This window comes from Oncorhynchus masou, chromosome 4, assembly GCF_036934945.1.
Source record: "Oncorhynchus masou masou isolate Uvic2021 chromosome 4, UVic_Omas_1.1, whole genome shotgun sequence".
In the NCBI taxonomy this organism is placed as follows: Eukaryota; Metazoa; Chordata; class Actinopteri; order Salmoniformes; family Salmonidae; genus Oncorhynchus; species Oncorhynchus masou.
In genome coordinates, this window is record NC_088215.1 from 10197705 (window position 1) to 10214278 (window position 16574).

A 16574-nucleotide genomic window follows, 5' to 3' on the forward strand; every position below is an offset into this window, starting at 1 on the left:
GGGCTTCATTGGCAACATCTCAAACTATTCCATTAAGGATTGGTTTCTCTTTACAGATGCTGAAGGATTCATATAATAGACTCTACAATGCCAAAATAAATAGGTTCATGAAGGATGACAGCCCTGGACAACCTGCAGGTGCTGGGGAAAGAGGCTCCCATAATGGACAGGTGAAGGGCAAGGGACCGAGACCTCTCTGGGGCAAACCTAAATTTAAAGGTGACCTCAAACCCCCTGTCCTCACCATGGATTACCCAGTTGTGGAGACACACAAAGTAGATGCTCCTACCTACCTAGAGTCTCCAGACCTCAAATTCTCTGCTCCAAAGTTAAAGGTTCCTAAACTTGATGTCAAAGGAGCGGTACCTGATGCTCGCGGTGGAGAACTTTCATTGCCTAATGCCAACATTAGTACATCAGATCTCTCCCTGTCTCATTTGAATGGGTCACTAAACATTGATTCTCCATCAGTTAACCTGGAAAGGCCATATCTTGAAACTGATATAGATGCTATCGATGCTCCAGAATTTGATATGTCTTTGCCCAAAAATGACCTCAAAGGCCCTGATCTTGACCTGAAAGTTATAGATCCACTTCCCAAAGTTAGAGGAGATATCAATGTCCCGGAAGCAGAGCTCAGTCTACCAGAGGGGGTTGTCACTGGACCTACTTTAAATATCAATGCCACAAAGCTTGATAATGAAAGAACAGGCAAAAAGTTCAAAATGCCCAAATTTAAGATGCCTGGCTTGGGTCTCTCTGGACCCAGTGTAAATGTACCCAGCCTTGAGGTTGGTACACCAAATATGAGGATCCCAGATAAAGATATGCCAGGAGTTAATCTTAAAGGTCCCCAACTAGACCTACAAGCACCAGATGTTAATCTCAAAGGTCCTAATCCAGACCTGCAAGCCCCAGATGTCAGCATGATGAATATGCCTTCAAGTAAAATCAGAGTCCGGTCCTCCAAGAAACTGAAAAACCCAAACCTTGATGTCGATGATCCTTCTGGTTATTTTGAATTGCCTAAGGTTAGGCTCTCTCGCAGAGTACCAAAAGGGCCAGATTTAGACATTGATTCCGTTTTAAAGACCCAAGAGATGCATCTTAAAAACTCTTGGATTGGTGCTCCTGACCTGAATGTCCCTGATGTAGATTTACCATCAGTAGACATTAAAGGTTCCAAAATAGATCTAGAGTTGCCAGATGCAAACATTGGTATCCCATCTGGGAACATCAAAACACCAAGTCTTGGGATGCATGACTTTGATATATCTGGACCAAGAGTTAGGACTCCAGACCTGGACCCCTCAGCGGATGAGATGTGTCTATCAGACGTCTGTTTGCCTGACCTCAGTACTCCAGATATCGGCATAACCTCAGGTAAATTCAAACTAACAAAACCACATGCAGAACTCAAAGCTCCTGATTTCAACGTGGATGCCCCCTCTGGTAAACTGAAGATGCCCAAATTTGGCTTGTCTGGCCTAAAAAGACCAGATCTGGGCATTGATGCTGATGTAAAAACACCAAAGCTAAGTCTCAAAGCTCCCAAGATAAAAGGTGGACTTGATGCACCTGACTTGGACTTACCCAAAGTTGACCTGAAATCACCTAAATTAGATGCAAACACTCCAGATATTGACATTGATGAACCTTCAGGAAAATTCAAAGTGCCAACGTTTAAGATGCCTAAATGTACCCTTTCGGGCCCTAGAGGGCCAGAGGTTGGCATTGATGGAGAGTTGGATGGACCAGACCTGAGCTTATCATCTTCCAAATTAAAACAGCCAGATGTGGATGTTGGTAGTCCATCTGGAAAATTCAAGATGCCAATATTTAAAATGCCAGACTTTGGCTTCTCAGGCCCAGATGTTCAAGGGCCTGACTTTGAGGTAAAGAATCCAAACTTGGATCTTTCAGCCCCCAAGTTTAAAGGGGGAATTAGTCACCCAGATTTGGATCTGACAGATGTAGACCTCAAAGGCCCCAAATTAGACCTTAATGCACCAGATGTAAACTTTAATATGCCCTCAGGTAAAGTCAAAGTACCTACATTGAAGAAACCAAAGGTTGATCTGAATGCTCCTGATCTGGACGGCCCCTCTGGTCACCTGAAAATGCCCAAATTTGGGCTGTCTAGTAAAATGCCAAAATCTCCCAAATTGAATCTCAACGCTTCAAAGATTAAGGGGGGGATTGATTTTCCAGACCTGAATTTACCAGATGCTGACCTCAAAGCCGATAAACTAGACATGACTGCTCCAGATCTTGACATCAATGCACCCTCAGGGAAATTCAAAATGCCTAAATTCAGAGGCCTGAAGGGACCAAATGTTGACATTAATGGCGCTATAGAGGGACCAGATATGAACTTGTCATCTCCCAAACTCAAGGGTCCCAAAGCACACCTCAACATTCCAGATGCTGATATTGACAGTCCATCGGGAAAATTCAAAATGCCAACTTTCAAGATGCCACATTTAGGTTTATCTGGACCAAAAGTTAAGGGGCCTGACTTGGATCTTTCAGCCCCCAAGTTGAAAGGGGGAATTAGTCACCCAGATTTGGATCTGCCAGATGTTGACCTCAAAGGCCCCAAACTAGACCTCAATGCACCAGATGTAAACTTTAATATGCCCTCAGGTAAAGTCAAAGTACCTACATTGAAGAAACCAAAGGTTGATCTTAATGCTCCTGATCTGGACATTGATGGCCCCTCTGGTCACCTGAAAATGCCCAAATTTGGGCTGTCTGGTAAAATGCCAAAATCCACAAAACTTAATCTCAAAGCCCCAACGCTAAAGGGGGGAATTGATTCCCCAAACTTGAATTTACCAGATGCTGACCTCAAAGCCCCTAAACTAGATGTGAATAGCCCAGATCTTTACATAAATGCACCTTCTGGGAAATTCAAAATGCCTAAATTTAAAATGCCTAAATTCAGGGGCCTAAACAGACCAGATGTTGACATTGATGGAGACTTAGACGGCCCAGAAAAAGATATCAATGCCCCCACAGCTAATCTCAAAGGACCCAAAACAGGTCTAAAAATGCCTGATTTGAAGATGCCTGATTTCGGGCTATCTGGGCCAAATGTAGATGCACCTGATTATGACTTACCTGATATTGATCTCTCAGCCCCAAAGCTAAAAGGGGGAATCAGCCCCCCAGATTTGAGACTACCTAAGGATCTTCTCAGAGGGCCCAAACTAGACCTCAATGTTCCAGATATGCCATCAGGTGAATTCAGAGTTCCAACCATAGAGAGGCAAAATGGTAGCATCAAAACCCCTGGTTTTGACATCAGCACTCCTACATTCAAAATGCCCGAAATGCCTAAATTTATGTTGTCTAGACCAAAAAGACCGGATCAAGACATAAGTGCTGACATAGGTTTGAAATTGTCAAAGATGAAAGGTGGGATTGGTTCACCGGACCTGGACCTACCTACAGTTGACCTAGAAGCCCCTAAGATAGATGTAGACACTCCAGATATGAACATTGATTCCCCCTCTGGGAATTTCAAAATGCCCCACCTCAAAATGCCTAAATTCAGCCTTTCTGGTCTGAATGGTCCAGATGCTGGAATAGATGGAGACATTGATGGACCGGACCTGAGCTTGTCAGCCCCGAAAGTAAACACAGGGATCGGTAGTCCAGATTTAGACATAAATGTTCCCTCTGGAAATCTCAACGGTCCCCAAGCTGATCACAATTTGCCAGACAGTGACATTGCTATACAATCTCGAAAATTCAAACTGCAATCCTTTAAATTGCCTCAGTTTGGAAGTCCCAACCTAAGGGCAGGTACAGATATGGACTTTATGAAAACAAATGACATTTCTCCTCCAAAGGCTAAAGTGGATCTAAAAGCACCAGACTTGAAAGTTAGTCACCCAGATGTCAGCCTGAGTTTACCCAAAGCTGATATCAGAGGCCCAGAATACAAAGTGTCATCTCATAGTAAACGCAGATCTGATATCCCAGGTGGAGCACATTTAAAATTGCAAGCGATGGACATAGATACCGAAGAGACACTGCCACACACTGATAGGAAGTCTAGGAAGGTCAAAGGAAGGGCCAGTTATCCCATTGCAGATATTGATTTGCCAAAAGTTGAGTACAAAGCATCTGGTTTGGAGCTGCGAGGTTCAGACCTTAACGATCCCACAGGGAAATTAAAAATTCCCAAATCTAAGACTAAATTGGGTAGTCATACAAGAATACCAGACCTTGATGTAGACTCAAGTCTTGCCAGTATTAATGCCTCAGTCCCTAAACTTCCACAGCCAGGGTATGGAGTAGAAGTTTCACAGACAGATTTAGATTTGAGCAGAACTGACCTCAAGGGCAATAAACATCTTAGAAAAGCTCCAGCTGGTGAAACTGGCAGAACAAAAAGGAGAAGTCCAAAACAGTCTGAAATTGTCATGTCTATGCCAAATTGTACTCATAGTTCAAACCCCAAAATGTCTGAAGATCAAGAAGGATATTTTGTCACTGCATTTCCCAAACATGTCAAAGGGGATGTACCAGACGGAACTGGGAGCCTGAAAAATCGGCACAAGGAAGAGTCAAACCGTCGATCTCAAACACTCAGAAGTCTCGATTTCAGTGCATCAAATGTGGACCTTGAAGTTCCAGAAGATGAGAACTTAAAAGGGTCAACGTTCTGGCTTTCAAAGCTTATATAGCATTCAGACAACTGACTAAATGTAATTTTAGGCTTGTTTGAATCACAATCTTCTGTTGAAACATAATGCAGAAAACGTCTGTTACGTATTAAACAAGCATCAGATTATTTTCACATATTTGTACTTTTTTTAATGTAAATTGTTTGGCATTTGTTATGAACATGTTGAGAACAAATTTGTAAAGCTTTCTTTTGTCAAGTGATTTAAAAAATGTATGAAAGGTTTATGTTCTGCTGATAAGCTATTTGAATGGTATTTTTACTCTACACTTGCTACATTGTAATAAAATAAAATGGGATTTAGTAACTTTTATAAAATCTTTGTTTTATCTTTCTTTACATGAATTCAACAAAATAATTAATTCAAAACAACTTCAAAATGCATTAGCCTAGGCTTCATTTATTATTTCCCTTACTTTTTAACATTTAAATAATGTTTGGCAAATTCAAAATTTCAAGCTGAGAATTATTATATATATTTTTTTTTTCTCAACTGCTATTTTTGTATGAATATATATATTTGAAAAAACAATTATAGTATGGCTTCACCTATTAGAGATGTTTACCTCCGCACCGCTAGGTGGCAGTCTTATTACGCTTGCGTTTACGCAACATAAACGTCATCAGTATGCGACAACACACCAGCATTGCCGAATGACCTTTATTTGGAAATATCTAGAAAATGCATGTTTGTTTCAGAATATGATCTCTTCAAAGACTGTTTTCAAGAAATCGCACGTATTTTGTCTTAATTAGGTTTACAGAAATGTTTCGTATATCAGTTGCAGTGTGTGGTAGAGGCATTTCTAAAATGGTGAGCGTTAAACTAGGCTAATGCTAACTTAGCTAGCTGTCACTTTATTAAGGATATATAAAGATGTAGTGGCTGAAATTACTGCTGGCACATATAAAAGCTCATTGTCAGATGTCCCTTTTTTAGTTCGCTTCATCTTTCTCTGGTGAGAACGCTCTACCCTCAAATTTACGCATCCCTTCCAATCTCGTGGACCGTGCAAGAGCAAGTAAGGTCTGCTTTTTCATTCACTGCCTTCTATCATGCACTATGGATAATTTAACTGATGGTGCGAATTTGAAGAACCAAGTTTAGCTAGTTCTATACAGATGCATGTAGACTGCAAGACCCTGCACAGACTCCAAAGATTTATTCCCCCATTCTTGAATGCAAATGTTGGCCTGTCATTTCAGAGCATTCATTTCCAACTAAGTCAGATGTAAGAAAGCTATTGATGTTTTATGATCGCTTTCCAGAGAGGCCCCCTCCTCCATCAGACTCCAGTCTTCCTGTGTTGAGGAGGTGTGATGCTGCCGTCCCTGTACACCTGAGCCCAGTACAGACATGGGTGGAGACGTTGGAGAGGCGGGACAGTCAACTTTTGGGTTTGGTTGACCTCCATCCCGATGTCTTTGCAGTCCCTACCAGGTAAAACTGTCAATGTCTAGCCATTGTATTTACATTTAAGTAATTCAGCAGAGGCTCTTATCCAGAGAGACTTACATATTCAGTGCTTTATCGTTTGGTGGGAACAGTGACACAAATTTTGTTCCCACCAGGATTGACATACTCCATGAAGTTGAACTCTGGCAGAGAAATTTCAAGAGAATTGTAAGTAGCAAACCAATAATGAACTTTCTCAGACTGCTGTTATGGCCATATTATAAAAAATGAGGTGATGAGAAGTACAGGCATATTTCTGTAGGTTCATACCCAAAGCTCTGTACTAGAGGTCGACCGATTATGATTTTTCAACAACGGCGATGCCGATTTATTTGGAGGACCAAAAACCCGATACCGATTAATGGGCCGATTTATTTATTTGTAATGACAATTACAACAATACTGAATGAACAGTTATTTTAACTTAATATAATACATCAATAAAATCAATTTAGCCTCAAGTAAATAATGCAAAAACAAAGTGTTGAAGTAAAATTGAAATATGTGCTATGTAAGAAAGCAAACGTTTCAGTTCCTTGCTCAGAACATGACAACATATGAAAGCTGGTGGTTCCTTTTAACACGAGTCTTCAATATTCCCAGGTAAGAAGTTTTAGGTTGTAATTATTATAGGAATTATAGGACTATTTCCCTCTATACCATTTGTATTTCATTAACCTTTGACTATTGATGTTCTTATAGGCACTTTAGTATTGCCAGTGTAACAGTATAGCTTCCGTCCCTCTCCTCCCTGGGCTCGAACCAGCAACACAACCACAACAGCCACCATCGAAGCAGTGTTACCCATGCAGAGCAAGGGGAACAACTACTCGAAGGCTTCGAGCGAGTGGCATTTGAAACGCTATTAGCGCGCGCAAACTATTTCACTTCGGTTACACCAGCCTCATCTCGGGAGTTGATAGGCTTGAAGTCATAAACAGTGCAATGCTTGACGCACAACGAAGAACTGCTGGCAAAACGCACGAAAGTGCTGTTTGAATGAATGTTTACGTGCCTGCTTCTGCCTACCACCGCTCAGTCAGATACTTGTATGCTCAGTCAGATTATAGGCAACGCAGGACACGCTAGATAATATCTAGTAATATCATCAACCATGTGTAGTTAACTAGTGATTATGATTGATTGTTTTTTATAAGATAAGTTTAATGCGAGCTAGCAACTTACCTTGGCTAACTTCATTCGCGTAACAGGTGAATGCACTCCTTGTGGAGTGCAACGAGAGAGGCATGTCGTTATTGCGTTGGACTAGTTAACAGTAAGGTTGCAAAATTGGATCCCCCGAGCGGACGAGGTGAAAATCTGTCGTTCTGTCCCCGAACAAGGCAGTTAACCCACCGTTCCTAGGCAGTCATTGAAAATAAGAATGTGTTCTTAACTGACTTGCCTAGTTAAAGGTATATGGAAGGGAAATTGTTTTAATTTTTCTGCAAATCGGCACCCAAAAATACAGATTTCCGATTGTTATGAAAGGTTGAAATCGGCCCTAATTCATCGGCCATTCCGATTAATCGTCGACCTCTACTCTGTACTTATGAGTTGAGCTAGATTTGACTAAATGCATCTGCTCCTACTATAATAACTGAAAATCTCCCGTAGAGCCATGCCCACACTAAGGTCAGATCGGAGGTGAGCGGTGGAGGAAGGAAACCTTGGAGACAGAAGGGAAGTGGCAAAGCACGACATGGAAGCATCAGGTCGCCTATATGGAGAGGAGGTGAGGGTCTCAGTCTGTATGGGCCAAGTCAGTAGTATTGTGATAAGTGGAGGACAGCAGTTCAAAGCACAGTGACAAAACAAACATTACATTTTCAGATGCCAGTTCCAAGAATGAACATAGACAAATTTGTCATCTAAATATCAGTCAGCCCAAAAGAAGGAACAGTCCCAGCTAAGAGCCAAAGTCATTGGAGAGATTTAAAACAATTAGAATTACATCATTTCTGTTTTGCAGGTGGTGTTTCTCATGGACCCAGAGGACCAACTAGTTTTTACTACATGTTACCCATGAAAGTACGTGTTCAAGGACTAAAAATTGCCCTCAGTTCCAAACTGGCCCAGGTATGTACCATTTATATTTGTGAAAAGTGTTTTCACAAGTACATTGGCATCTTAAAAGCGTCCTCTCTTGTAATGAATGCTTTTCAATTATGCCATCTACATTTCTACTGTATTGATGTTGGGTGTTTTTCAGGATTATCTCCATGTGGTTGACACTCTAAACATCCCCACACCTGACCCACAGTACCTCATGGACCTCATCAGATACCGACACTGGGGGGAGTCTGTTTTGATAGTGGATGCGTAAGTATCAACAGTGAACAACAACAAAACCGCAGTTCTGTGGACATCCTAGCTGAAGATTTGAGTCTTTGATATTTTACAGGGGCGAAGAGCTTCCTGAGAACATCCTTCAGGCCACTGAGAGCTTGAAGACTGTGAATGTCATTCCAGCCATAGGTAAGTTGACATTGATTTAGAAAATCGGGGGGTGCGGCACGGCGCAACGCAATATTAAAGTGTTCTTAAATGTTTTGTACAGGGTGTATAATTGACCTATGAGCAACATTGTACCATGCAAACTGTTTACTGTTACTACACAGGCAAGTGCAAATTAATTAATGTAAAGTTAAAATGTTTCCTGATGACTTTTCTTCTACAGGCCTGAACGTTCATAGCATGCTAAAACACGAGGTCTTGGTCCTCACCCTGGAAGCAGTGAAGTTTCTGGAAAACAAGCTGCTTTGGCACGACGAACGCTTCACACCGCTGTACCCCTTCAAACTCCCCTACACTGACCTGCCTTGAAGGCACTGGGTGAAGGAATACCGTCGTGTAACATATTCAATGATACAAATGTTTGTCATGCCTTTTAATATGTTCAATAAAAACATGTGAATTGAATGTCAATGATAAAATATATGCAAACCGGTGATTAAAAGAGAGCCTATTTCAGGCGTAAAGTACATAAGGCCTAGAGTCGATAGTTGTTTGGCGGTAGGAGTCCATTGGCCAAGTCATGTCGTATTTCCCATCTCAGGGCGGAGCGTTTCTTCTCTGTAGGCACCACGTAGGTGTTGGGCACAAATACTCTTCGAGGCTTTGGCTGGGGGAAACCATACAAGATGTCAATGTTTTCAGTCATCACAAGGTATTCACCCCCCAGAAAAACATTGTTTATATATTTTTCGTTAGGCCATGTATAACCCATGTCTGTGGTACTTGGTCCATTTGCCTTACAGTCCACAGAAATGTGTCTTAACACACACTGGGCATCAGGATACTAAAATACATTTCTTGAAATATTGAACGTTGACATGCATAATTTATGCGGGACTGTGTCAAACATGGCATGGACGAATTACATTGTTTTTTAGGGGGGGGGGGGTCCATTTAAGGAATTTTCTGACCTGAAATAATGAGTGACAGGATGGTTACAAGATTATAAATGAAGCATACTCACTGGTAGAGGTTGGTACGCAAGCTGTTCCTGAAAATACCAAGAGTGATTCATTCAGACATTATGGTCATGCATCATTACAATTCAGCATTCTGTCCACTACATGCAAAAAGTGGTCTTCAAATAAAGTATGTAAGCCAATTATTTTTTATTTTACCAGTCCAGAACATTTCCCAGTCCAGTTAAGAACAAATTATTTTCAATGACGGCCTAGGAACAGTGGGTTAACTGCCTGTTCAGGGGCAGAACGACAGATTTGTACCTTGTCAGCTCGGGGGTTTGAACCTTCCGGTTACTAGTCCAACGCTCTAACCACTAGGCTACCCTGCCGCCCCAGTGGGCAAGAGTTTGTTATGGAGAAGGTGTTCATGCATACCCTGATTTCCCAGTGCAGTGCTTTCCTATCCTTCTCTCCTGGCGCCTTGAACATTTCCCAGTCCTGCTTGTACTGGAAATACCTTTGGAAGATGGGGAACAATATGAAAATGTAGCACAGATCCACAGCAGTAATCTTTCAAAAGATGTATACTGATTATTTAGGCATTTTGGTAATTATCTTACTTTGCCACTGGGTCTGTCTTCTTCAGGCTTCTTGTGTGAGGGTGATCCATCACTGGGCGGATAACTGCAAGAGCAGACATGAGTGACTACGTTTAACGGTGGCACATTGCAACAGGACAGTGTGCAGTGAGCACGATGACGTGTAACAGCAGTGTGGGTACTTACACGACTTGGGCCGGGGTCTGATGTCACTCTCGCTCTGAGATCTGGCCTGTAAGAGATTTAAAACTACATTTGTTTTCAACAAACATACATGTATACCCTTTGCAAAGATTCTCAAAAAAGATCCTGGACGTGAGGATAAATTATATTTATTCCAAAAACATCACACCCTACCTCTTCAAAGAGTATCCTAAATAATCCCACAGCATCCCCCTCGTGAACTAACACTATCTCCCCTCTTACTAGCTCAGACTTTGCTGATAGCTACTTTGAGGAAAAATTTACTTACTATGACTGTGATGTGGTTGTCCCACCTAGCTATCTTAAGATGAATGCACTAACTTAAGTCGCTCTGGATAAGAGCATCTGCTAAATGACTAAAATGTACCCAAATTGAATCTTCTAAGATTAATAAACAAAACCAAAGTTAGCTCTCAAAAAGGCAAGAGTACCCACCATGCCTCTGATGTAAGCTTTGAAGGCACTTGGGAGACAGTCTGATTCAGACCTGTCACTCAGACTGCCTGCATCCTCACTCTCCAGCTCCGACTCCTGGTGGGTGGACATGGACACATGAATCCCTCCCAGACGCTCCCCCAGCCCACTCACTGCACCTGAAAAGGGAAACAATTAACACATTAGCTTTAGTTACCACTGTGTAAGGCCGTAAGCAATGCTCGTAAGCTCTAGGCAGGTGTTGTATGATCACTGAGCCGGACAGGCCCAGTACATCTCACATTTTAGTTATACAAGTGCTGCAAGAGGGATTATAGTACTATGCACTGGATCAGTGGTTCCCAACCGGGGGGTACTTGGCCTATCCACAGGGGGATAGGACTCATGAGACCATAGACTTACTGGTAAAATGCACAAGGGGGTACTTCAGGGGCAAAATTCAGTTGGTGGTACAGTAACCGAAAAAGGTTGAGAACCACTGCAAATAAATTTTCAGGCAAGGTCTTTCGCTTTGTTCTCATGTACAGGGTGTCAGTCCATTTGGCACCTACTTGGACCAAGGGGATGTTACCTATGGAAATTGTATGTTCATACTATATTAGGGAGAATAGACCGGATATGCGGTTTACCCCTTTTGTGTCTTCTGTTATCCTCCCACTCTTCATAAGTCTTAGTAGACTTGGAATCAATGAACTTAAAATCTTTATTGCTCGCCGGCGACTCCAAATCCTCCCACTCCTGCTCATCCTCCGCTCCCTTCTCTTCTTTCCTGCCTTCCTCACTATATCCTTCTCCAGTGGGCCTCTCATTGTCTTTGCACTCAATGAGATAACTTTCTTCAGGACATATCCCATCTAATACTGCCTTGTCATTTTTAGTCTGAGCCAATGTATAGTCATCTTCACAGTAGTTCACATCAGTGTGGTCTTTGCTCTCCAATACAACAGGAGGATGATCTTCACAATATGCCATATTAGAGAGGCTTTGACTGTCTTCCAACTTCGTCCTCAATCCGGTGTCCTCACGGCTCGGTAGATCAGTGGTATCCTCCTTACTGTCACCATCAAAATTGGCTAGCGACTGGTCATCCTCATTGTCATATCGCATCTTAGAAAAGCCCTGGTTTTCTCTGTCAAACTCAGCTATGGTACAGTCGTCTCTATAGTCTTCTCCCTCCGGGTCATCCTTAGCTGAAGAGTCTAGCCTGCAGGTGCCATAACCAGATGTCAGTAAGCTCAGCACCGGGCTCCCAGTACGAGTGCTGTAACCCTCCTCATCAATCTTTTCCCTTTTCGCCCGGCTTAGCCCTTTCTCCTCTACGCTCCTCCTGTTCGGTTTCCTTTGAATCCCCCGCGACAGGTGGCTCCTCTTGTGTGTGTTGAGAACCACACTCTGTATCTTCCTGGTTGTATTGCTCAACCTTCTCCTCTCCGTTAGACCAGAAAGCGGAGTTTAGGGAGCTATTCCCGTCCTCACTCTCTTCGTCCCACTGACTGTCGTACATTTTATACATGGTAGCGAAGGGTAAGAAGCCTCCTTATGCTGCTGCTGTGGGGAGTGTGTGGTGATCTGCAGAGGCAGATGGCTAAAGAGTAGTGCTAAGAGGATTACACCCTGTGTTTCAAAGTTGCTCTACACTGCCACCTGTTGAAGGCTGGTCGCCAGAGGAACTGCAACTCCACAATGCTGTGTGATGTTTTCCTTCTCAACAGCTTGTCAAAAAAGTCCATGTGTAGTCTAGCACTAGGCTTTGTTTGTCAATATCAACAAGTACATTTCCAATAGCGCCTAATGAACATATTCACAGTTGAAAATCTTGTGACATTTGTTTCCAAAACAGACACATCAAACATTTCCAAACCAACAATCATAAGACAGGCTTAGCTTGCACGTTAAACCGATATTGTGCTCACGGTCTCTTTCGTCAGCAGAGCTGCTTTGCTCCAAGAGTCTTGATAAATCCATAACGTGTGGAACTTTTTACTTTAAATGTAGTGGCTTTCGAGTAGCCATGGGAAAACCAGTTGCAAGATTTGAACCACAAATCCAAAATCCCATAGAAAGTCAAGAATCCAATGGCTTTAAACTTTAAATGTTTTATATGTAGAATCCAAAATTATATGTGCAAGGTAAACAAAGGTTCCAATAATCCCTTTAAATTAAAAGATCAAGGTAAGATGTATGTGGGTCCCAGTAACCCAAACATTTGCCATAACTAGCAGGCCCTACTTCTTGTCTCTAAATACCAAATTAACCTATCTGGACGGGCCTGTCCATACTTTAATTCTGGCTAGAGGGCATAATTGACCTATTCTCATTCAAATCATAAGACCACATAACCAAATGAATATATACACACCTTATATAGAAATTAAATGACGTTATTCTAAATGGAACAATATGACCAAATAAACAAATATTTACATAACCAAAGAAATAGAAACTGGCTCCAACAACAGGCATCTGAAAACTAAATACAATTATATACCCTGTAGTTTGGATCCTGGGTGCTGATTGGCTGAAACAGCATTTCAGCCATGTGTATATCAGACAATATACTTGTTTACTGTTCTATTTATGTTGGTAACCAGTTTATAATAGCAATAATATACCTTGTGGGTTTGTGGTATATGGCCAATACATCATGGCTAAGGGATGTATCCAGGCACTCCACGTCGTGCCTAAGAACAGCCTTTAGCCGTGGTATATTTAAGCAATAAAGAGTTGTTGCCAATATACCACACCTAAGGGTTGTTTTTAGACACGACACAAACCGGTTTCCAACAGAAATATAACAGTAAACAAGTACTTGTGTCATACCCGTGGTATATTTAAGCAATACGGCCCGGGGAGGTGTGGTACATGGCCAATATACCATTGCTAAGGGCTGTTCTTAGGCACAATGCAACATGGCATGCCTGGACACAGCCTGTAAGCATGGTATATTGGCCATATATCAAACCCCCGAGATGCCTTACTGCTAATATAAAATGGTTACCAACATAATTCGAGCAGTAAAAGTAATTGTTTTGTCATACCCGTGGTATACGGTCTGATATAACACGGCTTGTCAGCCAATCAGCATCCAGGACCCAAACAGCCCAGTTTATAATGGCCAACATACCACACCCCCCAGGCCTTATATTTTAAATATAGCACTCCTAAGCCTTTTTGCATAAATAATATCATGCATAACATTATTGAATTACCTGAATCTTCACTATGTGTTGATTCATCGCAAACGTGAACTTGGCCTTGATGTTTCCTTTAGGAAGAAACAGAGTGAGGTTGACTCAAGTATCCTCAATAGCACATGTGATCATTATCGTCTTTACAAAGCCATACATGTGACCATTATAGTCTTAGCAAAGCCACCTGATGTAAACTTACCGTACCTAAGGACTTTCCTCTTAATAAAGGGTCTCCCATGCGCTCCTGTGTCTCGGTCTGGTGTAGACGACTGACTGGCAGCGAACGATGACTGCTGGAGGTCAGTTAGGTCTGGATCCACTTCCAGCCTATTAGGGGCTGTTGAGGGGCGCTGGTACTTGGGGGCAACAGAGTGCTGAGTGTAGGAGTCATACTCCTGTCTGACATCATAGTTACTGTTGTCTCTGCTGTATGTGGAGGTTAACACCTGGGTGGAGCACAGAACAAAGTAACATGCCATTCTAGTATTATTATTATTATTATTATTATTATTATTTACATACAGCTAGATTATCTGCTGGATGAAGGGGGACAAATGATCTGGGAAAAGAATATGTGATTATATACCCGTCTTTCATGGTGTGATGGACCAGGCTGCGCAAACACATTTCTGAAGGCTGCGGTGTTATCCTGGTGTACTGTTAGGGGGGAAAAACAAGGAAATTACAATCAAGAGACTCAAGCGGAACCACACTGCTCATCAAAAGGTGCAACCAACACTTACTGACCAGGGCCCAGTTTCCCAAAAGCACTGTAAGGCTAAGTTCATTGTTAAAACCCATAGGAACCATAGGATCCCATGGCTCTAAGATGAACTTAGCCTTAAGATACTTTTGGGAAACCAGGCCCAGTTATATTTGATTATGTAGTGGACATGAGAACACGTACAGTGATCTCACCTTTAACCTTGGTGACTGCAGGAGGACTTTTGAAGGTGGTGCTTTGAGATCTTGTGGAGTTCAATTCACTGGATGAGTGGCTCTTAGATTTTTCATGTCGGATCAGTTCATCTAGATCTATATACGTACACACACACACAAAGTTGCTTCTCCACCAATCTGACAGCTAACTTGCAGTGTGAACGTCACAAAACATCACAGTTATTTCAGATTTAGTCAGCATTTGGTCATTAAAATTAAGGCCTATATTTGCTAATTCTATCAACCCACCTCTTTTGAATTCATGTAGTCTGTGTCTTGGTATGTTGTTGTAACCAAGTGCCTCCAATTGGTGTTGTATTTCATCTTCTGAGAAATCCAGCCTTTCCATTTCCTGACAAAGAATTGTCCCATAAATGTAATATAAGCAAACGTAAGTAGTTAGTAGGTGGATAGTTAGATGATAGATAAGTACATGAGAAATTATGGATAGCAGAGAATAATGATGGAAGTGATCGACTAAAACCAGCAACAAGTTGTCAGTTAACTTCAGGCTAGACAACCACCAACCAAACTCTCGCTACAATCAACCAAACGTTCATGATCTCTCCCTTATCTATCTAGCCCAAATCCACAAAAAAAGGATGCACGCTAGCAACTAACGTTAGCTTCAAATACTCGTTAAATGGCCAGTTAACGTTAAGTAAGCTACGTTAAAATAGAACTAGCTAGCTAACTTAGCACGCTAACAGGTTGACAAAGACAGCAGTTCAACACAACAGGCCATTTTGCCAATGCTAACATTGATTGATCAAATGTGTTTTACCTGTACAGTGTGAGCTTCTTAGTATAAATGCGTAACGTTAGTCATGTCTATTTTGCAACACAATTATTGAACTGAAACAGTTGGTTAGTTACTGCTTGTATTTTCAGTACCAAGACAACAACACAGCCGTTGTTCGAAAAAAACGACGTGCTTTAAAAACGACGCCCTTTCTGAATTTTCTTCGGTGGATTTAACATTGTCCAGAAATATCGCCGCCTTGTGCAAGGAAGACCGTGTGGATACCCTGGCAATGCAGTCAGTGCCTAAGATGATGATGCCTTTACAAGATTTTGTCTGAAATGTTTGTGTGCTCGCCAGTTTCCGGTCCTTAGCCATCCACATGTGGAAAATGAATGGGGAAAGAATAGGGTTTTGGAAAAAACGCCGAAAATATGGTCTGAAGTCAACATGATTAGGAGCTTTGTATGCATTTTGTTAACATGACCTTTGTGAATTATGAAGCCTTTATGTGATATATGTATTTTTTTTATCATTATTATTGCAGAAATTATTCAAAAATCACAAAAAGTGATGTTAGTTTATGATGATTATCTCATAGAACAAAACGCATACACTTTCTTAAGCCTGTTTACCACAGATCTTATTTTAGGCGTTTATCCAAAAACGCCATTAATTTTCCTCAAAGGCTTTGTCCAACGAACCATGGTTGAGTTAGTGCCTACAAAAAAAGACGACATTACTACTGTATTTCTCTCTATGAGATGGCTATATAAAAAAACAAATATTAAAGCAAGTCAATCAAAATTGACAATGTAATCAGTCGGGATATGTGTTTGTTGAATAATAGATCTCACTCGCGTTAATTTATTGTAGGCAGCCAACATTGTCTA

At 41.6% G+C, this 16574-nt stretch overlaps 3 protein-coding genes across 3 annotated transcripts in view; 2 read left to right on the top strand and 1 right to left on the bottom strand.

Moving 5' to 3' along the window:
- The window catches only part of LOC135520347 (neuroblast differentiation-associated protein AHNAK-like), a 38002-nt gene extending 32996 nt beyond the window's left edge, over positions 1-5006 (top strand). The window contains exon 12 of the mRNA XM_064945824.1: positions 57-5006. Within this exon, the coding sequence (XP_064801896.1) occupies positions 57-4697 (4641 nt within the window). The 3' untranslated portion in view covers positions 4698-5006. The remainder of the gene's footprint in view (positions 1-56) is intronic.
- A 295-nt stretch (positions 5007-5301) lies between these two features.
- On the top strand, positions 5302-9074 carry mrpl4 (mitochondrial ribosomal protein L4). Its single transcript, XM_064950337.1, has 9 exons — positions 5302-5510; positions 5637-5718; positions 5966-6137; positions 6269-6320; positions 7770-7887; positions 8125-8231; positions 8365-8474; positions 8557-8630; positions 8833-9074. The coding sequence occupies exons 1-9, from the start codon at positions 5463-5465 to the stop codon at positions 8976-8978; spliced, it is 909 nt and encodes a 302-aa protein (XP_064806409.1). The 5' UTR covers positions 5302-5462; the 3' UTR covers positions 8979-9074.
- On the bottom strand, positions 9028-15896 carry LOC135523558 (centriolar and ciliogenesis-associated protein HYLS1-like). The gene is made up of 12 exons (XM_064950325.1): positions 15724-15896; positions 15189-15291; positions 14919-15035; positions 14587-14657; positions 14205-14446; positions 14019-14074; positions 10810-10967; positions 10357-10402; positions 10192-10255; positions 10007-10088; positions 9634-9660; positions 9028-9276 (listed from the first exon to the last, which is right to left on the bottom strand). The coding sequence occupies exons 2-12, from the start codon at positions 15286-15288 to the stop codon at positions 9145-9147; spliced, it is 1095 nt and encodes a 364-aa protein (XP_064806397.1). The 5' UTR covers positions 15289-15291; positions 15724-15896; the 3' UTR covers positions 9028-9144.
- Positions 15897-16574: the final 678 nt, after the last annotated feature.